This window comes from Mus musculus, chromosome 16, assembly GCF_000001635.26.
Source record: "Mus musculus strain C57BL/6J chromosome 16, GRCm38.p6 C57BL/6J".
NCBI lineage: Eukaryota > Metazoa > Chordata > Mammalia > Rodentia > Muridae > Mus > Mus musculus.
Genome location: NC_000082.6, coordinates 38,001,840 through 38,029,144, shown reverse-complemented (window position 1 = coordinate 38,029,144; position 27,305 = coordinate 38,001,840). Strand labels below are relative to the sequence as shown.

Below are 27,305 nucleotides of genomic sequence, written 5' to 3'. Positions count from 1 at the left end.
TCTTCCGGTTGTCACGACTTCGTGTCTTTAAACCAAGGACAGATACAAGAGTACAGGGGTGAAAAGCACGACAGAGCCATATTTGAGAAAGGGCTATTTTTAGAAATCCTGAGCACGTGTGACCTGGAGGGACAGCAAAGGAATCTGATCCCTTAAATAAAAAATTATTGACTTTACAATAAAAAACCTTATTTATATTTTCATTTCCATCTCCATTGGTCTTTTGCCTACATGGATGTCAGTGTGAAGGTCTTGGAGTTACAGACAGCTGTGAGCTGCCTTGTGGGTGCTGGGAAAGAGCTCCTAACTGCTGAGCCATCTCTCCAGCCCCCTGGGTTCTGTGTCTATCCTATAAAATGTAAGTGAAAGCAGTTGTCGGAAAGATCCGAAGGAGATAGGGATGTGCAGGAGGTAAAAGACGTAAATAAAGCAGAGTCTGCTACGGATGTCGGGATGTCCGAGCCATTTCAGTGGCTGCCCCCAAATCTCTCTGAACACACCCTTTCCTCCAAAACCACCTCGGCCTTCCATGTTGCTTTGAGGTGCTCCTCTTCCAGAACAGGGATTCTCATTTGCGGTGGAAGAAAACTGCAGTGAATACGTGGTAAGGATGATGCTTCTGAGGTAGGAGAGACATCAAATGTGCTTTCAGGGGAACCGCTTGCTCCCTTGCTTGAGCCTGGCACCGTTGGAATCCCTTCCTTCCTCCCAGAGCAGGGCTTATAAAGGGTCCGCTTACCAGGAGGAGTCGATGGAGGTGGCTTGGGATCTGAGAAGGAAATGTGTTTTTCTGAAGCATCAGTTCTTTGCTTCCCTTTTCCTAAGGGGTTGTTTCCAGCATCCAACTTAAAATCTCACAGGTTAAGGAGCTAGGCACGCAGTGGTTCTCAAACTTCCCAATGCTGTGACCTTTCAGTACAGTATCTCAAGTTGTGCTGAGCCCCAACCATACAATTATTTTGTTGCTACTCCATAACTGTAATTTTGATACTGCTATGAATCGTAATGTGACCCTTGTGGGGTTGCGGCAGCCTACAGATTGAGAACCTCTCGTGCCACAAGGGCACAGTTCTAGAAGGATCCTCAGCTACTTTAAAACAAAAGCTTTATTATTCTCATTTATGTGTAATGACAAGGGTGCTGGGAAATGAACTTAGGCCTCTGGAAAAGCAGCAAGTTCTTGCTCTTAACCACGGAGCCATCCTTTTAGCCCCACATCAAGGATTCAACCTCTAAGCCATCTCTCTAGCCCTGCTTACCTATTTTTTTTTTTTTTGACCCAAGTTGAGATTTCTCATATTTGGATCTCTTTAACTATAATAAAATATAGAAAAAAATATAGATGCTATAAAATTTTGCATTTTGATTTGTGTGTGTGTTAATTTCAATGATGATAAGCTGTTGCAGTATATCTGATCACCCTGTGAATACCAGGATGGTGTTATTTACAGGAAAAAAAAGAAAACTGTTTCTAGTGGTGACCTGGCTCAGCCTTAGCACACACCTTTAATCTCTATAGCTGAAATACATACCTGTAATCCTAAACAATGAAGGTAAAGTTAATTTATGTTTGAAAGTGATGTCTAATTGAGTGACAGACAATGTGACAAATCAGAGAAAGATTTGACAGAGCAGGATATGCCCAACTGTCATGAGAAGAGAGAGAAAAGGGAAGCTGCTTTGGAGAGGCAGTGCAGAGAGAGAAGGAAGCAGTTTTACCAGGAGAGTTTTATAGAGTCAGGTTGAAGAGAGAACAAGTGAGACACAGGTAAAGACAGAATGAGCCAGAGAATGAGAAGGCGCCAGAAGATTAGAACAGATTGCTGCAGTTAGTTTGAGGTCAAGCAGAGCAGTTCAGGAGAAACTTGGATCAGTCAGCCTAGAGGGAGTTTGAGCCTGAACAGCTGAGTTGAACCAGCCAGCCAGAGTTCAGAAAGAACTAGGAAGGGTGTGCAGCAAGTCTCAGAGGCTGAAAACATTCTAAGCCTAGATTAGATTGTGTAGAGGCTTCAAGCTTCCAGAATTAAGCCTAGGTTAGCAGAGAGGGAGGCAGTAAGCCTCAAAGACTGCAATTGAGTCAGGAGAATAAAAAAAAATACATTTACAAGAAGTAGACTGCTCTGTTGTACAACCATCACGGATTATTTTCTATAAATGTTTGCCGATCTCATACTCAAACTGTATATCCATCTAACAATGCTGCTCCATTCCTTGGTCTCCCATCAAGCTTAGGGCCTAGTCTTCACTCTGTCTCTGAGAATTCTAGACTTATCTCTAGACTATAAGGGGAGTCATATAATATTTGAGGTTTTCCTATGGAGGAGTAATTTAAAGAAAAAAGTTATATTACTGACTGGCTGTACTAAGTATTCTCATGTTACACACACACACACACACACACACACACACACACACACACACACACACACACACAAGCCTGAGCTCACAGCTGTAGTCACAGCTTAAACAATTATAAAGACAATTTATCCCCACAAAATCTCATACAATTTAATGTGAGAGATGAAGCATCGCCAAGCACAACCTCAACATTATTTAATAATAGAAATAGCCTTCATTCTGGTTCTATATTTAATTTGTGTTTGCATTTTAACTTCACTTATTTCAATGCAGAGAGCATCTGCATGTGTATGTTGCTGAAGGTGTCACGAGTAGCATTGACTCACAGCTGCATCTGATATCAGAATAATCAGCGCTCTCCCTTAACTCTAACACGGCAGGCAAGCACATATAGGGGGTGGCGGTGGTGGGGTCAAGCTTAATGAGGTGTTACTAGCTAATAGCATAAAATGATCTTTTCTTAGCGATAGAACTAATGCAGTAACTAATGATGTTATTGAAGCAGTGGGAGCATTTAAGCTAATTCCCCTTGGAACTGAGAGCAGAAAACACCTGAGTTGTGAATGCTACATTTGTTGCTAATTAATTTCCGTTAAGTCAGGATTTACAGAGACCAACCCCAAGCAACAGAAGCCCAGCACAAGTTCAGCAGCTAGGGCTAGGTTCTCTTGAGTTCAGCATAGCTGAAAAAGAATTCTAATTAGTTATTGCTAGGAAAGAAGCGTCTCAAAACTTTGGGGCTTGAAATAATATCTGGCTCACAGATGGAAGCGAGGAGCAGCCTTGATGGGGACCTATGCTCTACTAGACCTTAGTTGGAGTGGCTCAAAGAGATGGGGCTAGAATTATCTAATTCAGATGAACTTTTTCTGTAAAGGGCCAGAGAGTAAATTTTTTTTTTGTTCTTTTTGTTTTTGTTTGTTTGTTTCTTTGTTTGGTTTTTCGGGACAGGGTTTCTCTGTATAGCCCTGGCTGTTCTGGAACTCACTTTGTAGACCAGGCTGGCCTCAAACTCAGAAATCTGCCTGCCTCTGCCTCCCGAGTGTTGGGATTAAAGGCATGCGCCACCATACCTGGCCAGAGAGTAAATTTATCTATGTCTTCGTGGGCCTTTATCATTTCTGCCACTGTCCTACAAAAACAGCTATAATCAAATAAGTGACATCATTTATTAAAAACAGCCAATAGACTGAATTTGGGCCACAAGTTAAAATCTGTGGCTCTGGAGGGTGGTGTTGGTACACTCAACACTCAGAGGCAGAGGTAAGGGACTCTTGGGGCCAACCTGGTCTACATATTGCAGTGGTTTCCAACCTTGCTAGTGCTACAACCCTTTAATACATTTCTTCATGCTGTGCTGAACCCCCAACCATAAGATTATTTTCATTGCAACTTCATAACTATAATTGTGCTACTGTTATGAATAATAACGTTAATATCTGTATTTTCTGATGGTCTTTGGGGGTTGAGATCCACGGGGTGAGAACAATTGACAAAGTACAGTTTATTTATTTATTTGTTTGTTTATTTATTTATTTATATTGGATATTTTCTTTATTTACATTTCAAATGTTATGCCCTTCCCTGTTTCTCCCCCTCCTGAAAACACCCTATCCCATCCTCTCCCCCTGCTTCTATGAGGGGGTTCCTCCACTCATCCACCCACTCCCATGTCCCCACCCTTCATTCCCGTACACTGGGGCATCTATCAAATCTTCATAGGACCAAGGACCTCTCCTACCATTGGTGCCTGACAAGGCCATCATCAACTGCTACATATGCAGCTGGAGCCATGTGTACTCCTTCTTTCATGGCTTAGTCCCTGGGAGCTCTGGGAGGTCTGGTTGGTTGATATTGTTGTTCTTCCTATGGTTGCAAACCCCTTCACCTCCTTCAGTCCTTTCTCTAACTCCTCTGTTGGAGACCCTATGCTCAGGCCAATGGTTGGCTGTGAGCATCTACCTCTGTATTTGTAAGGCTCTGGCAGGGCCTCTCAGAAGACAGCTGTATCAGGCTCCTGTCAGAAAGCACTTCTTGGCATCCACAATAGTGTATGGGTTTGGTAACTGTATATGGGATGAACCCTCAGGTGGGGCAGTCTCTGGATGGCCATTTCTTCAGTATCTGCTCTACACTTTAATCTCCATATTTGCTCCTGTGAGTATTTTGTTTTCCTTCTAAGAAGGTCCGAAGCACCCACACTTTGGTCTTCTTCTTGATATAAATGTGGTCTGTAAATTGTATCTTGAGTATTTCAAGCTTTTGGGCTAATATCCACTTATCGGTGAGAGCAAACCATGTGTGTTCTTTTGTAATTGGGTTATCTCACTCAGGATGATATTTTCTAGTTCCATCAATTTGCCTAAGAATTTCATGAAGTCATTGTTTTTAAAACTGAGTAGTGCTCCATTGTGTAAATGTACCACATTTTCTGTATCCATTCCTCTGTTGAGGGACATCTGGATTCTTTCCAGTTCCTGGCTATTATAAATAAGGCTACAATGAACATAGTGGAACATGTGTCCTTATTACATGTTGGAGCATCTTCTAGGTATTTGCCCAGAGTTGTTATATAGCTGGGTCCTCAGGTAGTACTATGTCCAATTTTCTGAGGAACCTCCAAACTGATTTCCTGAATGGTTATACCAGCTTTCAATCCCACCAGCAATGGAGGAGTGTTCTTCTTTCTCCACATCCTCTCCAGCATCTACTGTCACCTGAGTTTTTGATTTTAGCAATTCTGACTGGTGTGAGGTGGAATCTCAGGGTAGTTTTGATTTCCATTTCCCTGATGACTAAGGATGTTGAACATTTCTTTAGGGGCTTCTTGACCATTTAATATTCATCAGTTGAAAATTATTTGTTTAGCTCTATACCCCATTTTTAATAGAGTTATTTGATTCTCGGAAGTCTACCTTCTTGAGTTCTTTGTATATATTGGATATTAGCCCTCTAGCTGATATAGGATTGGCTAGGATCTTTTCCCAATATGTTAGTTGCTGTTTTGTTCTATTGACAGTGTCTTTTGCCTTACAGAAGCTTTGCAATTTTATGAGGTCCCATTTGTCTATTTTAGATCTTAGAGCATACGCCATTGGTGTTCTGTTCAGGAACTTTTCCCCTGTGCCCATGTATTCAAGGATCTTCCCCACTTTCTCTTCTATTAATATCAGTGTATCTGGTTTTATGTGGCGGTCCTTGATCCACTTGGACTTGAGCTTTTTACAAGGAGATAAGAACGGGTCGATTTGCATTTTTCTACATGCTGACCACCAGTTGAACCAGCACCATTTATTAAAAATACTGTCTTTTTTTCACTGGATGGTTTTAGCCCCTTTGTCAAATATCAAGTGACCATCTGTGTGTGAATTCATTTCTGTGTCTTTAATTCTGTTCCATTGATCTATCTGCCTGTTACTGTACCAATACCATGCAGTTTTTATCACAATTGCTCTGCAGTACAGCTTGAGGTCAGGGATGGTGATTCTGCCAGAATTTCTTTTATTGTTGAGAATAGTTTTCAGTATCCTGGGTTGGTTTTTGTTTGTTTGTTTGTTTGTTTTTTGTTTGTTTGTTTGTTGGTTTGTTATTTCAGATGAATTTGAGAATTGCTCTTTCTAACTCTATGAATTGATTTGGAATTTTATGAGGATTGCAATGAATCTGTAAATTGCTTTTGGCAAGATAGCCATTTTTACTATATTAATCCTGCCCATACCTGAGCATGTGAGATTTTTTCATCTTTTGAGATCTTCTTTGATTTCTTTTTTCAGAGACTTGAAGTTCTTGTCATACAGATCTTTCACTTGCTTGGTTAGAGTCACACCAAGGTATGTAATGTTACTTGTGACTATTGTGAAGGGTGTCATTTCCCTAATTTCTCAGCCTGTTTATCCTTTGAGTAGAGAAAGGCTACTGATTTGTTTGAGTTAAGTTTATATCCAGCCACTTTGCTGAAGTTGTTTATCAACTTTAGGAGTTCTCTGGTGGAATTTTTGGGTTCATGTAAGTATACTATCATATCATCTGCAAATAGTGATATTTTGACTTCTTCCTTCCCAAATTGTATGCCTTTGAACTTCCTTTTGTTGTCTAATTGCTCTAGCTAGAACTTCAAGTACTAATTGAATAGATAGAGAGAGAGAGGGTAGTCTTGTCTGTACCCTGATTTTAGTGGGATTGCTTCAAGTGTCTCTCCATTTAGTTTGATGTTGGCATCTGGTTTGCTGTATATTGCTTTTACTATGTTTAGGTAGGGGCCTTGAATTCCTAATCTTTTCAAGGCTTTTAACATGAAGGGATGTTGAATTTTGTCAAATGCTTTTACAGCATTTAATGAAATGATCATGTGGGTTTTTTTTCTTTGAGTTTGTTTATGTAGTGGATTACATTGATGGATGTCCATGTATTGAACCATCCCTGAATCCCTGGGATGAAGGGAAGTTGATCGTGGTGTATTATTGTTTTGATGTGTTCCAAGAATTTTATTGATATTTTTGTATCGATATTCATAAGAGAAATTGGTCTGAAGTTCTTTTTTTTTTTTTTTTGGTCTTTGTGTGGTTTAGGTATAAGTATAATTGTGGCTTCATTGAGTGAATTGGGTAGTGTTTCTTCTGTTTCTATTTTGTGGAATAGTTTGAAGAGTATTGGTATTAGGTCTTCTTTGAAAGTCTGATAGAATTCTGCACTAAACCCATCTGGTCCTGGGATTTTTTTGGAAGACTTTTAATGACTGCTTCTATTTCTTTAGGGGTTATGGGACTGTTTAGATGGTTTATCTGATCCTGTTTTAACTTTGGCACCTGGTAAATGTCTAGAAAATTGTCCATTTCATCCAGATTTTCCAGTTTTGTTGAGTATAGCCTTTTGTAGTAGGATCTGATGATGTTTTGGATTTCCTCAGGTTCTGTTGTTATGTCTCCTTTTTCATTTCTGATTTTGTTAATTAGGATACTGTCCCTGTGCCCTCTAGTTAGTTTGGCTAAGGGTTTATCTATCTTGTTGATTTTCTCAAAGAATCAGCTCCTGGTTTTGTTGATTCTTTGCATAGTTCTTTTTGTTTCAATTTGGTTGATTTCATACCTGAGTTTGATTATTTGTTTCCCTCTACTTCTCTTGGGTGTATTTGCTTCTCTTTGTTCTAGAGCTTTCAGGTGTGCTGTCAAGCTGTTAGTGTAAGCTCTCTCCACTTTCTTTTTTGGAGGCACTTAGTGCTATGAGTTTTCCTCTTACCACTGCTTTCATTGTGTCCCATAAGTTTTGGTATGATGTACCTTCATTTTCATTAAATTCTAAAAAGTCTTTAACTTCTTTACTTATTTCTTCCTTGACCAAGTTATCGAGTAGAGTGTTGTTCAGCTTCCATGTGTATGTGCGATTTCGGTTGTTTTTGTTGGAATTTAAGACCAGCCTTAATCCATGGTGATCTGATAGGGTGCAAGGAATTATTTCAATCTTCTTGTATCTGTTTTGTGACCAATTATAGGCCAGTTTTGGAGAAGGTATCATGAGGTGCTGAGAAGAAGGCATATTCTTTTGCTTTAGGATGAAATATTCCATAAATATCTGTTAGATCCATTTGGTTCATAACTTCTGTTAGTTTCACTCTGTCTCTGTTTAGTTTCTGTTTCCATGATCTGTCCATTGCTGAAAGTGGGATGTTGAAGTCTCCCACTATTATTGTGTGGAGTGCGATGTGTTCTTTGAGTTTTAGTAAAGTTCCTTTCATGAATATGGGCGCCCTTACATTTAGAGCATAGATGTTCAGAATTGAGAGTTCATCTTAGTAGATTTTTCCTTTGACCAGTATAAAGTATTCTTCCTTATCTTTTTTGCTAACTTTTGGTTGAAAGTCTATTTTATTTGATATTAGAATGGCTACTCCAGCTTGTTTCTTGGGACCATTTGCTTGGAAAATTGTTTTCTAACCTTTTACTCTGAGGTAGTCTTTGTCACTAAGGTGTGTTTCTGGTATGCAGCAAAATGCTGGGTCCTATTTATGTATCTAGTCTGTTAGTCTATGTCTTTTTATTGGGGGAATGGAGTCCATTGATATTAAGAGATATTAAGGAAAAGTGATTGTTGCTTCCTGTTATTTTTGTTGTTAGAGGTGGAATGATATTTGTGTGGCTATCTTCTTTTGGGTTTGTTGAAAGATTACTTTCTTGCTCTTTCTAGGGTATAGTTTCCCTCCTTTTGTTGGAATTTTCTATCTATTATCCTTTGTATGGCTGGATTTGTGGAAAGATATTGTGTACATTTGGTTTTGTCATGGAATATCTTGGCTTCCCTGTCTATGTTGAGAGTTTTGCTGGGTATAGTAGCCTGGGCTGGCATTTGTGTTCTCTTAGGATTTGTATGACATCTCTCCAGGATATTCTGGCTTTCACAGTCTCTGGTGAGAAGTCTGGTGTAATTCTGATAGGTCTGCCTTTACATGTTACCTGACATTTTTTCCGTACTGCTTTTAGTATTCTTTCTTTGTTTAGTGCATTTTGTGTTTTAATTATTATGTGATGGGAGGAATTTCTTTTCTGGTCCAGTCTATGGTATCTTCTGCCAATGAGATTCTCACTTCTATCTCTTGTATTCTGTTGGTGATGCTTGCATCTATGACTCTTGATCTCTTTCCTAGGTTTTCTAACTCCAGGGTTGTCTCCCCTTGTGATTTCTTTATTGTTCCTATTTCCATTGTTAGATCTTGGATGGTTTTGTTCATTTCCTTTGCCTGTTTGATTGTGTTTTCCTTGTAATTCTTTAAGGGATTTTTGTGTTTCCTCTTTAAGGGCTTCTACCTGTTTACCTGTGTTCTCCTGTATTTCTTTAAGGGACTTATTTATGTCCTTCTTAAAGTCCTCTATCATTGTCATAGAAGTGATTTTAGTTCTGAATCTTGCTTTTCCAGTTCGATAGTGTATCTGGGACTTGATGGTGGGAGAATTGGGTTCTGATGATGCCACCTTGGTTTCTGTTGCTTATGTTCTTATGCTTGCCTCCTGCTATCTGATTATCACTAGTGCTACCTGCTCTCCCTATAACTAACTGGAGCTTGTCCTTCCTGTGATCCTGGTTGTGTCAGGTCTTCTCAGAGTCCAATTGTCTCTGTGATCCTGGTTGTGTCAGATCTCCTCAGAGTCTTGCTGTCGCTGTGATCCTGTGATTCCAGGCCCCTGTGATCCTGAGATCCTGAGATCCTGGGTGTGTCAGGGTTTCTGGGAGTCAAGCAGTCTCTGGGACCCTGAGATCCTGGTGTGACCACACTCCTGTGATTCTGTGATTTTGTGATCCTGGGTGTGTTAGAACGCCTGAGAGTGGAACTTCCTCTGGGTGTTGTGGGGCTAGCTGCAATTTGTGCCCAAGGTGCAGACTGGAAGGACAAAGTGAATTTTAGACTATTCAGAGAGATCCATAGTGGAAGCCCTGTCTCAAAATAAATAAGTAAATATAGCCAGGTAGTGGTGGCACCCACTTTTAATCCTAGCACTCAGGAGACAGAGGTAGGCAAATCTCTAAGTTTGAGACCAGTCTGGTCTACAGAGCAAGTTCCGGGACATTCAAGGGTGAAATTCTGTCTTGAAAAACCACAAACAAACAAACAAACAAGCAAAAAACCAAAACAAGAAAACAAACAAACAAAAAACCCTTAAAAATAAATAATAAAAAACAGAATAAAAAAAAACTGCATCCCTGATCTAAAGGTTTGTTTATTCATACTTATGAGCATTGATGCTGGCTGTTGCTTAGGGCTTCATTTGGACCTCTTTGTGGCTTCTCTGTGGGGCTTGAGTTTCCTTACAACATAGAGCTATGTCCCAGGACCAAGTGTTCAGAAAGAGCCATGCAGACAGAAGTTCCATGTTTTGAAATTTATTTTACCTAAAAAGTTGGCAAGTGTTACTTAAACTGTACTCTTTGTTTTAAAATTTTATTTATTTGTTATTTAATTAGTGTGTGTATATACTAGTCAGAAGGCGACTTTGTGAAGCTGGTTCACTCCTTCCGCTGGTTAGGACTGAGGGACTGAGGGACTGAGGGACTGAGGGACTGAGGGACTGGGGGACTGGGGGACTGAGGGACTGAGGGGTTGCTTTCAGATTGTTAAGACTTGGCTACAAGCACCTTTACCCACTATCTGGGCAGCCACACCCCCATTCTTTGTTGAGGCCTTCACCAAGGCCCACTAAGGCCCAGAGAGGAGGAGTGTGGCAAGGTTCTAGGAATATTGTTGAGATCATTAACGAAAAGGACAACCATTTCTACTGACCGTGTGCTATGGGGTGATGGAGTTTCCCCCAACACCTTTTATTTTCCTCTTATATCGTTCACATGGAGTATTTCAAAATTCTTACCCTACACAGTATTTACTCTCTGCAAGTATTTACCTCATTTTGTAACCTCTGGTCTTGGATCCAGGGCAGAGGAGTACACAAGCTCCTTTGTCCTAGTCCTTTGTCAAGCCTGATTTCCTAGAGCAAAAGATCAAAGTCATGTCATCACAGGCTGCTGCGGCTGCAGGAGGCTCCCAGGAACTCCCCTGGGAAGGTGTAGCTCAGGGCCTTTCTCTGGGGAGGCCACTAAGAGCCCAGGATTGTTCTGAATCAGCAGCATGGCAGCTTACCGGCTGGCTGCTTTTCTTACAGCAAGCAGTTGGAGAGAAACAGTCTTTACTTGTTCTGCTCGGTTCTAGTTGACTCACCTCAGGTTTGTGAAGCACTTTCTAAAAGTCATTCTTGGGTTTTTGCTCGGTGCCCACACTGACTCTGATGTCAAACAAATTGCAGTTGAGTAGAAAAAATGCATGTGGGCCAGGACTCTTCTCTCTGGGCATCAGAGCTGGGACATCTGATTGCTGCTTTCCGTGACAGTCCCTTTATGTGTCGGAGCAGATATGAGTATGTGCATGAAGTAACACTCATGTGGACAACCCAGTACAACACGGGGCAATGGTTCTTTCCGAGTGGCCTTTACCTAATGAGTTATCCCCACCCGTGTCTGGGGAGACTTTTGTTGAACAGTCTTAGTGATGGAAGACAACATGGGAGGCATGCCTTCAAGGGTCTTTAAATGTCCCATGGGGAGACTCTCTGCTGACTAGATTAAGAAACCCTATCTGTGCCTCTAGGGGACCATCCTAGCACACAGTGGAACCTCAATTCGTGAATGAAGGTGAAATCACATTGTGCTACCAGCCCTGCTTACCTCTCACACCCATGGGTGTTCTCCCTCTGGGTTGTTGGGTCCTGAGTTTTTAATTGTTGGTCCAGTGACGATCATTAAGTAGAGGGTCCAGTTTGGTGTAGGACTCTGGTAACTTTGCTGAAGAGGAATAGTGGAGAGACACTTGGCTGAAAGTTCTCTTGTTCCTACTTCGTTTGGCAACTGAGAGGCTAAGCTGGTGGCTCCCCATCAGCCTCTGCACCCTGATGAGAGATCTCAGGCTGAAGGTACAGTTCCCTCCTTCCTGGTGTTCCCTCCCCTCCTGAGAGCCAGGCCTTCTCCATGACTCATGGAGTTGCCGTAGAGATAATTCTTAGGTCAGAAGCAGTGGGCCATTGATTAGGGAGTAGTAGAGCAATGACTATTCCGAAACAAGTCTCCTCTCATCATGCAAATACCCTTAATTAAGAAACCCAGAGTCAGGCTCTGTGTCATGGAAACATAATTTCCTTTGACTCAGAGAGTTCCAGGAACTGCTGTAGGCTATGAACCTTTTTTAGTGTCCTGGGTGAAAACAGCTTTACCCTTTCATTGGTTCTCTTGGGCAAACTTGAATTCAGCTCAACATTTAGGAAGTCTCCCCGAAGTGTTATGCACAGCCGTAGTGATTCATTCGTGAGAGGAAAGACGTGTGAATCAGTGTAGGGAAAAGATGGCCCGTTACAGTTCAAGGAGACGGGTCTTTCCTTGCGTCCCTCGGAGAATCCAACTGGTTTTCTTTGGAACCCGGAGACAGTAAATTTTGCTTGTTTAAGCCACCCAGTCTTTATATTTTTTAAAAAAATAATAACCATAGCATACTCATAGGACATTTAGTGGCTCTGTAAAATCTAGTGGGGGAAATTCTGGGTGGACATAATGTAAGTTTTATTTGTGTGGTTTTCATTTAATAGAAATTTGATATGTTTACTGATCCATTTGTTTGATCATCTACTCTCCTCCCCTTTAACCTACTTTATTATTATTTTATATTGTATTCATCACTGCTGGAAATAACATTTATCTTTTGCTTACCCCTCACTGTTACTTTGCTAGTTTGGTGACAGATGTATTGGAAGTAATTGCCCAACAAAAATTTAACCTTCCTTGTTTATCCTTCAACTCAGTGTTTTAAGCACCTTTCCACTGTGTGCACAGCGTCCCATGCTCATGTCAGGGCAAGAAAGAATACAAGGAACCTCTGAAGAATCTGAGATTCCATGCACCTGTGAGAGACTATGTGTTAGATAACATTCTCTCACTGTTAGCATTCTGTCTAAACTCTGACCCACAGTTACCTGGCAACAGCCAGGTATGCTTTTCCCTACAGTTACCAGGCAACAGCCAGGTGGGCCTGGACCAATATAAAAGGGGCTCCTCCTCTCTTTTGCTCCCTTGCTCCCTCTTGCCCTCTTCCTCTCTCTCCCCTCTCCCTTCTCCCCTCTCTCTCCACATGCTCATGGCCAGCCTCTATTCTTCTCCTCTACTTCTCTCTCTCTACCTTTCTCTGCCTCCACTACCCCCTTAACTCCCCTCCCCATGCCCTAAAAACTCTATTCTATACTATACTGTCCTGTGGCTGGTCCCTCAGGGGTCTTGGCATGAGCCCGCCAAAACATCTCCTCCCCCCGCCCCCCCCACCTCACCACACCCCAATAGAACACATCTCATACCTCTTTATCTTTTTATAAGCACATCATTGGCACAGCATGCTGGAATTATATATTTCTGTTATTCCAGTGCTTGGGAAGTGCAGACAAGAGACTCATAAGTGAAAATCATCTTCCTCTGTGCACAAAGTTTGAAGACAGCCATGGCTACATGAGACCCACACCCAACCCAAACCAACAGCCACAACCAACAAAACAGACCGATGGGCTAGAGAGATGGCTCAGTGGTTAAGAGCACTGGCTGCTTTCTCAACGAACCCCAGTTAGGTTCTTAGAACCCATGTCCGGTGCCTCACCTGGTAACTCCATCACCGTGAGATTCAGTGGCCTCTTATGGGTCCCACAGATACTAGCAAGCACATATACCACACAGAGACGCACACACACTCACACAGACTAAAAACTAAAGAATATACTTATCATAACCCAAAGTGTACTCTGTCTCATCACTTCGGAGGTTCAGGTTTATAATTGATTGGTCATCGATTCTTAGCATTTGGTGGGAGTGCAATACTATAATGGTGGAGATCACAAAACCTGTTGCCCCTTGGTCAAGAAGCAAGAGAAAGTTGGAGAGGAAGTGACAAGGGTCTATTGTTGTTTTCAATGACATGTCACCACAGCCTACTGTCCTTCTGGGTTTACCTCCTGAAGGTTCCACCAGCTTCCCACAGTGCCACATGGCACCAGCAGGCTGCACAATCACTCGGTAACTATGCCAGGGCAAGAGAAAGATGGCCTTAGGCCAGGATTTGGCAAAGCCTAGAGCTGGAGATGACAGGTGAAACCCATGGGATCAGAGGCAAGGCTCAGAGGATCTCAATTCTGTCTTCTCATTAACTTGTCCTTGAAAACATTAATCATAGAACGTCAGGACCCAGGGCATCTGAGGATCTACAGTCAGAGACTAGAAGGTAAAAATCCTTCCGTGCAGGATTGATGACTTTGGCTTCAGATTAGATTCCGGTCATGAGGGTTAAGTTCTGTAGTTCCATGGGAAAATGTAATCACAATAAAATAAACATCTAGCTATGTTTTAGTGGATGGACAGCCTCTCCTCAGAGTGAAAGTGCCTGCTTGTCACATCGCAGGACGTGCCAAGGGACTTGTGTGCTGTTTCTTCTAGTGTTTACTGTATCATAGGCCAGGACAATCTTCAGGATTAATCTTGTTATACCCTCTCCCTGCCTTTTTAAAATTCTGTTTTCTGTAACTGTTCATAGATAGGAACCCATTTGGGTAGGTGTTTAGTTGTTGTCTAAGGACGTTGGAGAAATTGGGTCCAGGATTTTTTAGGTACTGCTATGGCTTAAATGTGTCTCCTTCAAAATTCAGGTGACACCCTGTGACAGTATAAGAAGCAATTAGCTGCCAGGTGTGGTGGCACACGCCTTTAATCCCAGCACTTGGGAGGCAGAGGCAGGCGGATTTCTGAGTTCAAGGCCAGCCTGGTCCAGGACAGCCAGGGCTACACTGCCTCAAAACAAACAAACAAACAAACAAACAAAAAAAACCCAACAACAAAAAGAAGCGTTTAGCTATGAGGTCTTCTCTCAGAGAAGAACCATTAAAACTTGAATCAAAGAGACTTTATGCTAATCATGATGGCTACTTTCATATAACACTTGGGAGGCAGAAGACGTGCTCTGAGTTCAAGGTTATCCTCAGATACATAGGAAGTCTGAGACCAGCCTGAGATACACAAGACCCTGTGGATAGAGCTGGAGAGATGGCTCAGCAGCTAAGAGTACTTGCTGTTCTTGCAGAGAACCCAGATTCAGTGCCCAGCACCCACGTGATAGCTCATAGTTATTTGAACCTCTAGTTTCAGGGGATCTGATACCCTCTTGACACTCTCTTCTGACTTCTTTGGGCACCAGGCAGGCATGGTGTGCACATATATTTTAGCAGGCAAAACTCTCATAAAAGGAGGAGGAAGAGCAGAAGGAGGAGGAGGAGGAGGAGAAAAATAAAAGCAACCCCCCAGGAGGGAGCTAGAGAGATGATTCAGTAGTTAAGAGTAATGGCTGTTTTTCCAGAGGACCCCAGTTTGGTTCCCAAGTACCACACTGGGTAGCTCATCATTGCCTTTAGCTCCAGGGATAGTAAATGCCCTCTTCTGGCTTCTATGGACACCTGCACTTACCTTTATGTATTCACACAGGCATAGATAAGTGTACATAATTTTTAAAACCAGACTTTTTACAAATGTTTGGCTTCCTCCTGCCTTCTGCCTTCTGCTGTCTCAGACCAGCCTTTCTCCCCTATAGAAGACGGCAGCTCTCACCAGGCCGTTTAACATACTGGAGCCTTGACTGCTGATTTCAGCCTCCAGAGCCATGAGAAATAGATTCTGTAAGCCCCAGCACTGTGCCTGGTCCACAGCAGACTCTGAGCAAGTATTTGTTAGCCTCCTTATTGAGGCGACAACCAAGAATCTCTGAAATGCTAAATTTCAGATTCTGTTTGAGATTTAAAAAAAATGCCATGGAATTCCTTTTTATCTGCTCAGGATGTTCTCTTTACAGACAGGCAAAGAGTTAGCTCATCTGCAGAATAAACCTTGAAGTTTTGATCAGGAACTATTGGGCATCCAGCACTGTAGACGATGCTGTGGAAAGGCAGGGGTTAAACAGCCTTTGCCACCCAGCTTCTGATAACATTTGAAGAGGTGAGATATGAGTGTCTGAAAAGTTAACAATGGAGGATTTATGTAATAGCCCAGGATCAACAATAGAGCTGCTTTCAGGAGCCTATCAGGAATAGAAGATTTATTACCTAATAAGTCGGGACAGCTGGCACTAGTTGGAAGGGAAACTGCTTCAGGCTAGGGTAGTTCAAGGAAGGCGAGAGGGGCGAAAGGCCTCAGCCAGGTGGGGTTGTTGTGGAAACAGCACAGCCAATGGACAAGAGCAAGAAGACTTAGTAAGCTGAGAATTCTGGGAGTCAATATGGAGAGCCCCAGACTCCAGGTCAGTGAAACTTTGTCCCGAGGGAAATGGAGAGCAAGGAAGGCCTCTCAGCCCCATAGAGGTGTGAGCTGACACTCAGCTAATGATTTAAGCTACAGATGGCATTCACATGGCATGGGGTTTTTAATGGGTCCCTTACTCTTTTTTGTGCTAATATACTTAGGTGGGGAGGGGATCAGCTTGGGGTAGTTTATTTGCTTTCAGTATAACCTGGGCTCAGAATTGAACTCTTGAAGGGGCTGAAGTTGACCAGGCAGGTAGCTTCAGAAGGCAGCCTTCAAGCCTCAGGGACAGCTCAATGACTCAGCACGAGGAGGATTTTGCAACAGGCTGACTGAACCAGACCAGCCGGCTTTTTCTCAGGACACCTCAGGCGTGGCCCCTGCCCTGATGTGTTGAAATTCACTCAGTTCTCGAAGCATACCTGTAGCATGTGCCCTCGAAGCAGTGTTGGGGAGTCCAAGAATTGCTTAGGAATCCCCAGTGAGATTTCAGTGTACTCAGGGGCTCTCTGCCTCTAAGGGTCACATGGCTTCCCCTTACCTAACCTCTCCCAGGGAGAGTTTCTTAACCAGTGAGTTGATAACTACTTTGTAGATGGTAATAACTGTTAAAGATACAGGATTAAATGAAATGTACTTGTTATCATATATATATATATATGAGAGTATACGGATTACTTTGTTGTTAATCCCTGAGATTTGAGGAAGAAAACCCAATCTCACAATTTTGTGCCAAATTTGTAGCAAGCTTTAATTAAATACTGGCCATGATGGACTTTGGTCAGGACCACTCCCTAGAATTCCCAGCGGATTGGCCCTCGGACATGTGTATTTTTTCATGTGGCTTTGTTATTTTCCACGAACTTTCAATATTTCAGGAAGTTACCTGGTCCTTGGGAAGGCAGGGCTTACAGGTACAACTCTGAGTCTTACAATGCTTATTTCTTTTCTTTTGGTTTTTGTTTGTTTGTTTGTTTGTTTGTTTTTTGTTTTTTGAGACAGGGTTTCTTTGTATAGCCCTGGCTGTCCTGGAACTCACTTTGTAGACCAGGCTGGCCTCAAACTCAGAAATCTGCCTGCCTCTGCCTCCCGAGTGCTGGGATTAAAGGAGTACGCCACCACACCCGGCTCACAATGCCTATTTCGAGTGCGAAATGTAATGTTTTTTCAAAGGAAATTGCTCATGTCTCTTGGCTAGCCTTTAAACAGAAATCGTATGCCCTGGCTTTCATACGTTTTTCCCTTTGGCCCCACCCTAGTATCTAGTCTCTCAATGGGAAACGGCCGGTGCTGAAAAGTTGGCTGCCTGCAAAGTGGGCTGAGCCAGCGGGCTATCTTCATGGTGCTATATCTGTCTGTTCCCACAGGAACAAGCTGAAGATGGTGACTGCCAGGGAACTAGAAAGCAACGGAAAGAGGGCTTGTGGATATAAACCTGTGTTTCCAAAAACGTTTCTCGGACATTTTTTTTAAAGATGTATTTATTATTATACATAACTACACTGTCTTCAGACACACCAGAAGAGGGCATCAGATCCCATTATGGATGGTTGTGAGCCACCATGTGGTTGCTGGGATTGGAACTCAGGACCTTTGGAAGAGCAGTCAGTGCTCTTCACTGCTGAGCCATCTCACCAGCCCTCAAACATTTGTGAACTGGGATGGGCCTTGTAAGCAGGAACTGAGGTGGCCAAAGCCACCACAGTCATAGGTTGACGGTAGAGCCACTTGTCTTTTGCCAGTATGAATTCTCTCCAAGCCCCTGAGGAAATACTGGTTTTTGTCTAAACACCAGACTTTGGGAAAAAAGAAATTTCTTGGGTGACCTGACATCTATAATGACACAGAACCATTTTAAGTATTAGCTAATTGAGTCTTCCTAAGTACCTTATAGGATAAGTGTTACCATTCCAGTTTAGAGGCTGGAAAACTGAGCCACAAAGCCACCTGGACACTCTTCCAAGCATTGCAGCGAGGATAAATTTTTTTTTTTGTTGTTGTTGTTGTGTCTGAAATTTGATGGAAAAGAAGCCCACTTAAAATGCCTTGTCTTTTTCTCTTTCTTTTTTCATTTTTTCTTTCTTTCTTTCTTTCTTTCTTTCTTTCTTTCTTCCTTTCTTTCCTTTTTTTCCAAGACAGGATTTCTTTCTGTAGCCCTGGTTGTTCTGGAACTTGCTCTGTAGACTATACTGGATTTAAACTTATAGAGATCCCCCTGCCTCCTAATTGCTGGGATTAAAGGTATGTACCCCACCACCCAGCTTCTTTTTAGCATAGCAACTTTTAAAAGCATCTTTTTTTTTTGATTGTAGAAAACAATGGGTTTCATAAATTGTCCTCTTTAAATTGTTTTCACCACATTGATTTGTGTGTGTGTGTGTGTGTGTGTGTGTGTGTGTGTAACATGAGAATACTCAGTATAGCCTGTCAGTAATATAACTGTGTGAAGGCCACAGGAGGAAACCTGACCTCAGGTCTCTCTGATCATGTGGATCCTAAGGACTGAACTTAGGTCATCAGGCTTGACCACAGTGTCTTTTCCTAGTGAGTCTTCTCAGCAGCACGATTATCTTCTTTTGATGAAGGGTGTGGCCATATATCACAAGGGATAATAAAAATGTAAGTCAGTAACATTGTGTCCCTTGCATGATCAGGTAGGGCACCTGCACCTTGTCTCAGGTGACCTCTGGGAGCTAACTTGCTAATGTATTATTCTGGCAGTGTCACTTCCCTTCCTTGGTTTATTTCTTTTGACAAATACATTTGGAGCAGAAACCTTGTAGAAAACATGTTGCTGGGCTCCGGGGCCACCAATCCAACCTCAACATGCTCTATTGAGCCTTGTGACACTCACAGTCTGGAGGGAAAAATCATTGAAGTAAACAGATGACTGTATGTTCCATGGGCTTCAGAAAGGTCAAACAAGGGTATCTCAGCCTTGCCTCCCAAGTCAGACCCAGGCTATCTCTGCTGTGAACTGAAGTCCCATGCTGCTTTAGAGGACAGTGATTGACAGGAACTCTCTGCAGAACAAGCCAAGCCTAGAGCTTTTCCGTCCTTCATGTTGTCTCCCTCTTGCCTCTCTCTGTTCTTTGGACTTCTCTTCTTTCCCTTTGCCTTTCCTCCCAGCCCCCTACAGACCTCCACAGGACCTTTTTCAAGCACTTACTGTCAGAGAGCCACATGCCTTGGGGAATGCAGACTCAGATCTGAGAAACTCGAGGCACGTATTTCGCCTAACGCCATCGCCATCGGTATTTCCGGTCTCTCTGTCACTTCAGGAGTGAACTGGACGTGTCTCAAGATGTTTTCCTCTCTGAATGTGGTTGTTTGAGGATGCTGAGATCAGGAAAAATCCAGAGAGATAAGAGTAGATGCCAGAGGCTAGGGAAGTCGGGCTTGTGGGCAAGGAGAGTGTTGCCTTGCTCTCTGCCTCTGGTGAAGCTCCATGCAGATGCTCCTCCAGTCAACAGATATACTGAAAATACTGGCTGGTGCCCAGGACCCAGGCTAGGAAGCAAGAATCTCCAAGAGAAGACTTTGATCAAAAGACCGTTCTCATTTGCTTCCCAGTAACTCCATTATTTGCTCCTGCCCCTCCCTAAGAGACTTAAAAAGCACTGTCATTTTCTGAATTCAGTTACTTCTGGGTCTGGGAGATGTTACGTCATGCTCTTAATGCACTGGGCGGCGGCGAAGCCAGATGGCTGTCTCCCTTTCTGGTTCAGCTCTTGGCTCAAAGCAAGGTCTTTGCCCTTCTGCCTTTGGTTTTCATCATTTGCCTCCTCAGAAAGCTGTCTATTGCAAAGCTGCCTATTAGCCATTTATTTACTGGGCTCTTCTTGGGCAAAGCTCTCTGAGGTCTACTGTCAGACTGGGACAAATAGGAGGAAGATGTGATCAGCACTTTTGGGGGGAACTTGTAATGGAGGAAACGCGTGTAAATGGGGCTTTGTATCTCTTTGAAAGTAATACAGTTCTTTTAAAAATCATGCCTTGGCGTTGGAGAGATGGCTCAGTGATTAATAACTCTTGCTTTTCTTGCCGAAAACCAGGGTTCAATTCTCAGCACCCACATAGTGGCTCACTGGAGTTCCAGTTGCAGGGGGTCTGATGTCCTCTTCTGGCCCCCCATGAGCACTGCATATATGTAGTATATAGACACACACGCAGGCAGAAACACTCACATGCATAAAAGAATTCAATGTTCTTTTTAAGTTCTAAAGAGCCATGTCTGATACACAGGATGCTTGCTTGCTTTCTTGAACTCATTGGAGTCCAAGTTGGTCCTTCAAGGAAAGGGGGCTTGAGACAACTCAGGAGATGTGGGCAGATCTGTGTTGTGAAGAAAGACATCTTCAGTCCCAAGATTTTCAGTCAACAGAAAACATGCGGTGGGGGTGGAGCTGGGCCTGGCACTGGGCCTGGCCCTGGGCCTGGCCTTAGGACCAACAGTTGCATCGTGTGGCAATGTCGGCAGAGGAAATGTTTACTTCGGAAGGATTCCTCTGCACGGTTGACTGCCTTTTCTCAAGTCTGTAACATGAACTTGCCAAGAGCATATTCATCCCTCTAAGGATCTACTCACTGTTTGGCTGCCTTGGGTAGTAGCATCAGAAAAATCTGTGGGTGAGCAGAGGTGATAGGCCACAGGGAAAATGATAGGTCCAGAGGCAACATTTTTGAGTAGTGATGCTTTGCATGTAATATTTGAGCCAAATTATAAATAGGGAACATTGAGTGTTGACACTCCCCCTTTTCAGTTGGGTCTAGAATAGTTTACAAAGTCATTCTAGGCAAAATGCTTAACAAAAGCCTCTAAAATCAAGGCCAAAACATGTCCTATGCAGAATACATCCTATGTGTTCAAGTGGAGGGCCAGTTAGTTCCATTTGGGGATGCTTGTGAAAGCAAAGAAAGAGTGCATGCGTCGCCTACACCTTGAAAGGCTAACTACTCACACAGAGCGTGAAGTTGTGGGAACATCTAGAAGGAAAAAGGATGGAGCTGTGGAAGGACTGCACTTGTGGGACCGGGGATTTAGATACAGAATGAGAAGGCTAAGCACTTGGTTGTGAACCACATCCTGGAGCCCAGATCCGCTGGTGGGAGTAGCATCGTGGGAGGAAGGAAGCTTAGGGGAAGCCTGGACAGAGGACCTCACCTATTGGAAGGAGTCTCTGGGAGGTCTTCACTGTTTTCCTCCATCCACTAAAGGGGATGTTTTTGGGATAAGAGCCTGTACAGAGACAGAGAGACCATCAGAGGGTCTATTACAAATGGAAGCTTGATGAAAGACGTGCTTGGAATTGCCAGAGCCCAACAGCAGTTCTGTATTTTACCACCTTCCAGTGGCTCGGTCTTCTCCAGGCTCCTCCTTTCCAGTCCAGGACTCTAATTTCAGAAGAGACTTATTTGACAGTCATTTCTTTTTTATTAAGATACTCGTGGTCATCATACAAACAACACACACGGAAGCTACACTCCCCAATGTATACACACAGAATAAATTATGACATTCGTATTGAACAATAGACAGCAGAAGATGCTGTCCTACCAGCAGGGCCTCCATGGCTAAGCACCTGAGAGTCTGTGACATATCTGTGAGATGTTTGGTGTCAGATGCCTTCTCTGAACTCCAAACAAAATCTACACGCAGTGCAGATGCAGTACGGCAGTGTGGGCAGCAGGTGACAAGTGAAGCAATAGTTGAAGTGGTCCAATTTGTCTTCCCTGCAGCCTTAGTGAGTTTAGGGAGTCCCTGGAGCTCACTCTTTACCAAGTTCCTAGTTCCCCTGGAAGTGCAGGTGTTGCCCCCACAGTGGGAAGTGGTGGTAAAGAACTTGGTTTTGTCCTCAAGGGACATCATACCAGCTCGCCCTGCCTTGATTCAGTTGTCTGTCACTTAGATCTTGCCTGCCACTTCCAGAAGAATGACTAAAGAGATGTATCCCTGGGGAGACCCACCAACCTCAGTTTCAGCAGCATGTGCAAATTCTCCAATAGTCACGTTGCAGCAGTATGGAATTAGGGAAGTCACCTCATTTCTCTAAGCCCTGTGGCCCCTAGCCGTAGAGAGAAGAGTGTCTGCTTCAATGGGTTATCATTAAGAGACACTGAAATTTGGTATTGCCAAGTACCGAGCCAGACTCTAGTGAAATGTTCACAATCTGTTCCTGTTTTTCTTTCTTCCTTGCCTTCTTGTATCATCATCATCATCATCACTATTATTGAGACAGGACCTCTCTATATAACCCTGGTTGTCTGGAACTCTCTATGTAGACCAGGTTGGCCTCAAACTCAGAGAGATCTGCCAGCCTCTGCTCCTGAGCACTGGGATGAAAGATGTGCACAACCACACTCAGCCCTTCATTTCTTCCTATTTCCCTATTTTCTTTCTAGGTTTATGGATCTTTGGTGGTCATGTAACCTCAATAGCACCAAAACTACCTTTTGACCAGAAAGTCTCCCAGCACAGACTACCGCTGCTATGTGTTCAAGTACAACATCGTGTGGCTGGGAGAGAGCAGGGGGCAGGCTCCAGACACTACTGAGTCCAGGAGCACCATCTGAGAAGCGTATGGGAACACGTTAGGAAATTATGTCGGGGGTCATGGTGTGAGAGGTGCCAGGATGGTATGTGGGCAACAAGTGGAGTGGAGAGTGCTGGGGCGACTTGAACCGGAAGCTGAAACCCTGACACAGTGAAGGCTTAGAGCCTTCAGCAGAAAGCAAGGCACCCTTTCTCCGAGTTGGAGAGACAAAGGTATAGGCTCATCTACCTGCAGGTCTGTTCACTGAAAGGCTAGTTTGGTGGCTCACAGTGGTTCTGCAAAAAAATCTCTCTCTCCATCTTTTGGTCATCGATCCAGCTAGCTACTCGGTATACACCCAGAAAATCATAAAGAGTAGGCTGAGCTGAATGGACAAGACTACCTCTCATTTAGCACCTTCAGTTGAAGGAGTTATTCTACAATCCCTCACTAGAGCTGCTCACAGTAACGCTGAGGTAGTAGCAGGGTGGGTAACGAACGCCCTTTTAGAGTAAGAAAGCACAGCTGGAACACAGTTGAGGCTGGCCAAAGCATGGTGCTGACCTCTGTGGCCAGCCCACCTTGCCGCTTTTCACACTAGCGTGGGCTTCAAGTCATCTTTGAAGTTCACAACAGGCTTGGAGCGGGCCCACAGCTTTCCCCAGGAGGCCAATCCTGAAGCCTGCTCAAGGTCACTGTCTGAAGTGTCGCTGTCATTGGAGTCCAAAGAGCTCTGGAAGCAGATTTCACAGTAGGGCCTGTGGCAGCGGCAGAAGAACTCGTCTGAGCTGCTGGACTCACTGTCAAGGTTGTAGCACCCAGAAGACAAGGAAGGACAGCCAGGGGACAGTCGGGGTCGAGGCTGACGCTGCCTGGGCAGAGCTGGTGAAGAGGGTAGGCATGGGGCTGCGGGACTTTGTGCCTGGACAGAAGCAGAAGATTGGCAAGGAAAAGCTACATTGCATGCTCCGCCGGCCTCTTGAGGCTCGGTCTCGCATTGTTTGCTGCCCTCCAGGGTACCCTGTTTCCGGCGAGGTTCCGAGAGTGGTGATGGTTTTACAGAAGAAGATCTTGGTACCTTGGACCTTGCATTGTTGTGGTCCAGCCTGGGACTGTCTCTGTTCTGTACAATAAGCCCACTTTGTGAACTAGAAACGGTACTATTTGCTTGATGCCCCACATTGAGACCCACAGAGCCAGGGATGTGGGAGCGAGCCCTCTGGGCCGCCCGTCTCCTCCTCACCACGTACGGGCTGAAACCCAGTTTAGATGGGGACAGCTTCTGGGGGCTACGGGAAGTGGTACTCTTCCAGAGCTGCTGGGGACAGGGTAGTGGGGAAAGGGGAGCCTCAGAGCCCAGGTCCAGCTCTTGTAGAACTTCTTGAAGCTTCTCTCTGACTACTGAACTGACCCCAGGTAGCTTCTTTGGGAGTCCCTCTGGGCTCTGCCTGGGCTTATGGGGTTCACAGGCCACTCCATCTGCCATTAAACGCTGGCTGGGGGCCATGGGTTCCTGGTCTCCTCTTTCGGGACCCTCGCTTTGTTCAGCCTTTGGCTTCTGGTTGCAACCCGTGTCCAAATGATCACAATACTGTTTTAAAGGCATGTTGTCCTGTTGGGCTGGGGAGGGACTGGTGTCCCTTCTCGATGCCCCAGGGCCTTGCACGTGCTGGCAGGCCGCTGGAACGTGTAGGGAGTCCCTAGCAGCTGCTCCGCTCTCATTCTCCGAAACAGCAGGGCATTCCGAAGGTCCCGGAAGTGCCAGCCCACGGGCAGAGGCTGCATCTGGGACAGCCCACTCTGGGGAGTCATAGGTGCACTCGGCAGACATCAGCTTTACCAGCTTTTCCTTGGCGTTGCTGACTTGCTCTTGCAGGCTTTCAATTACTGCGTTTTTCTGCGGAAGAAGAGCAAGACCATTAACAAAAGATGCTGCTCAGGGTTGCCTAAAGCCTTCCATGGTGAAGAGTTGTGGCATTGGAGACCCTGGCTTAAATGCCAGCTCTTCCAGTGTACTAGTTGGTGGCTTCAAGCTCGGAAGTGGAACTTGTGCCAGGTGAAATGATATATACCATGTATTTAGCACAGTAACTGATATGTGGTACCCAGGAAAGGCTCTAAGATTTACTGTCACACTACAGGCTCCTTCTCCCCTTCCCAGTCTTAGACTCTGTCCTGCTGTCTGTGAGGATAAAGGTGATGGAGCCTCAAGGCTCAAGGCTTGCTGGTAGCAGCATCTTCCCCAGCCCCAAGAGGGTCATCAGTCTGAGTAGTGTCGGGGATTATCCAACTCCAGTTTCTCACACTTGGGCAAACTATAAGTGAACCAGAAGCTCATCTCCAGGGAAGACCAATGAGAAAACAAACATTTTGCCTCTTGTGAAATAGCCTGGAACACGGAAAGGGTAGGGAGAAGAAAGGCAGAAATTCCTGGGACAACCATTCATCCTGGAACCAAGACGAACTCGTGAGAATCTCAACCTGGTTTTAACACTTCAACCAGGAAGTGGCTGGGCTTCCTGGTGTGTTGGCCTAAGTGACCAACTGGCTATCAATAGCTCTTAAAGAAGTGTGTTTGCACCAGGATTGTTGTAGCTTAACAGGAAATAAAAGCAAGAACAGCAAGTGGTCTTACATCTAAGTACAAGTCTACTGAACAGTAGAGAAGACAATTGACACAGCAAAGTGACCAACAGAATCAGAGAAGATGCTTGCTATCAATCATCTACAGAGGATCAATGTGCAGAATATATAAAGAGCAAAACAAACAAACAAACCCCTCAACAATATGGATTTAAGGAATCCACCTTTAGAATGGGCATATGATCTAAATAGGGACTTCTCAAAGAAGGAATATGAGTGGTTGATAAATGTACACAAAGATACTTGACATCTTTAGCCATAAGAGAAATACAAAAAAAAAAATTCAAAATCACATGAGAATCTACCTTATCTAGTTGGGATGTCTGTAACTAAAAATGCAGGTGAGGGTATGGAAAGCACAGAGCCATTATCCAATATTGGTGGGAATGGAATCAGTTCAGCCACTATGGAAATCAGCACGGAGATTTTTTTCAAAAAACTAAAAATGTGATCCAGCTATCTCCATCCTGAGTAGACAGATAGCCAACGGAAATGAAATCAGCCCATGTTTGTTAGAGCACTGTCTATGAATCAAACAGATAGAACAAGTTGAGGTGCCCATCAACAGATGATCTATTAAAGAAAATACACTATATATCAGTAGATCAATAGAGATTATTCATCTATGAAGAAGAATGAAATTCCGTCATTTGCAGAAAAATGGGTTACATGTTTTTTTTTCTCATGTGTAGATTAAAAACCAAAACAAAACAGCAATGACCTAAAATCAGAAAGGGGACCATAGTGGGGGATAGTGGAGAGAGACATAAACTGGAGGAGAGAGTATGGGGAGCTAAGATCAATGCATGTGGTGCACATGTGTGGAAATATCACAGTGAGTCCCATTAATTTCAAAATAAGTGATAATATGAAAAAATAATTACTTAGAAGCTTAAAGCAGATAGTTTGATCTATTCTAGAGAATGAAAGAGGCTGGGGCAGTTCTGCTATTGAGATGCCATCCTTCTGTGCAGAAGTTAGTCAGTGGATAAACAGGCTGTGCCCCAGAGGGCAGACAGGTGACAGCTGCAGAAGTGTGCCTATCCCAATTGTGGGGCAGGAAGTACATGTGGGTGTGAGCCGGTGGTGGGTGTCTGAGCATGCCTGCACTCTTGCCTTTGTGGAGAGCGGCAGTGAGTTGTCTAGCCCAGACTTCCTTTGGAAAGTTCTATGCTCAACTCAGAGGGGCAGTGATAAGAGTCTCACAAAGAATGGATGGTCTGGCATGGATAGGAAGGGCTGTGGGGAAGGCGAGGAGCACTGAGCTCCAACAAGGGCTTGTCTGGATAGCACAGTGCTGCCCTCGTGGCTGCTTTTCTCTTTTAGGAGCAAATGTCCAGTGCTTGGACACCCCTTTATCATGCCCTAAGAAACAAAGGAACGGACTCTGTCTTAATATACTAAACAATCCAGCCTGCTCATGGGCTGGGCCTATGCTTGCCTGGCAACTTACATATAAAAGTTGGCCAGAAATGATTCTTTTTGGTTTTGAGACAGGATCTCACATTGTACCCTAGCCGGCCAAAAACGCACTCCGTAGCACAAGCTGGCCTCAGATTCATGGCAATCTTCCTGCTTTGATATCTCAAGCATTAAGATGCCAGGCACGGGCCACTACATCTGGTCAGAAATGATTACTTAAGGGGTATTGAGTAAACCTTCCAATAAACTTGCAGTGATCCTGTAAGTGCCCTGTCCCTGGGTAAAGTCGGGAGGTGGTGTTTACTGGTGCTGGCTCTTGTGGTTTCCCAGATGGTTTACTCAGTCATCTTCATTAGCATCAGAAGAGGGGCCAAGCCCTGGGAGGGACAAATGAAGCAGGTGGAAGGGACTTTCAGGGGTGTTCCCACTTGTGAGGTCTTCCTCTCCCCTCCTGAGGCATGGTAGGCTGGCTGTAGTTGCATGAGTGGAGCCTTGAACAGAGTCTAT

The 27,305-nt window shown here is 44.0% G+C and overlaps 1 protein-coding gene and 1 long non-coding RNA gene across 3 annotated transcripts in view; both read right to left on the bottom strand.

Moving 5' to 3' along the window:
- 4930542C21Rik (RIKEN cDNA 4930542C21 gene) overlaps positions 1–11,822 on the bottom strand; it is a 37,204-nt gene extending 25,382 nt beyond the window's left edge. The window contains exon 1 of the long non-coding RNA NR_040565.1: positions 11,560–11,822. This is a non-coding gene — a long non-coding RNA (RIKEN cDNA 4930542C21 gene). The remainder of the gene's footprint in view (positions 1–11,559) is intronic.
- A 9,792-nt stretch (positions 11,823–21,614) lies between these two features.
- The window catches only part of Gpr156 (G protein-coupled receptor 156), a 91,346-nt gene continuing 85,655 nt past the window's right edge, over positions 21,615–27,305 (bottom strand). For both annotated transcript variants that reach the window (NM_153394.2, XM_006522126.1), the window contains one exon: positions 21,615–24,630. In NM_153394.2, coding sequence (NP_700443.2) covers positions 23,326–24,630 — 1,305 coding nt within the window. In that variant the 3' untranslated portion in view covers positions 21,615–23,325. The remainder of the gene's footprint in view (positions 24,631–27,305) is intronic.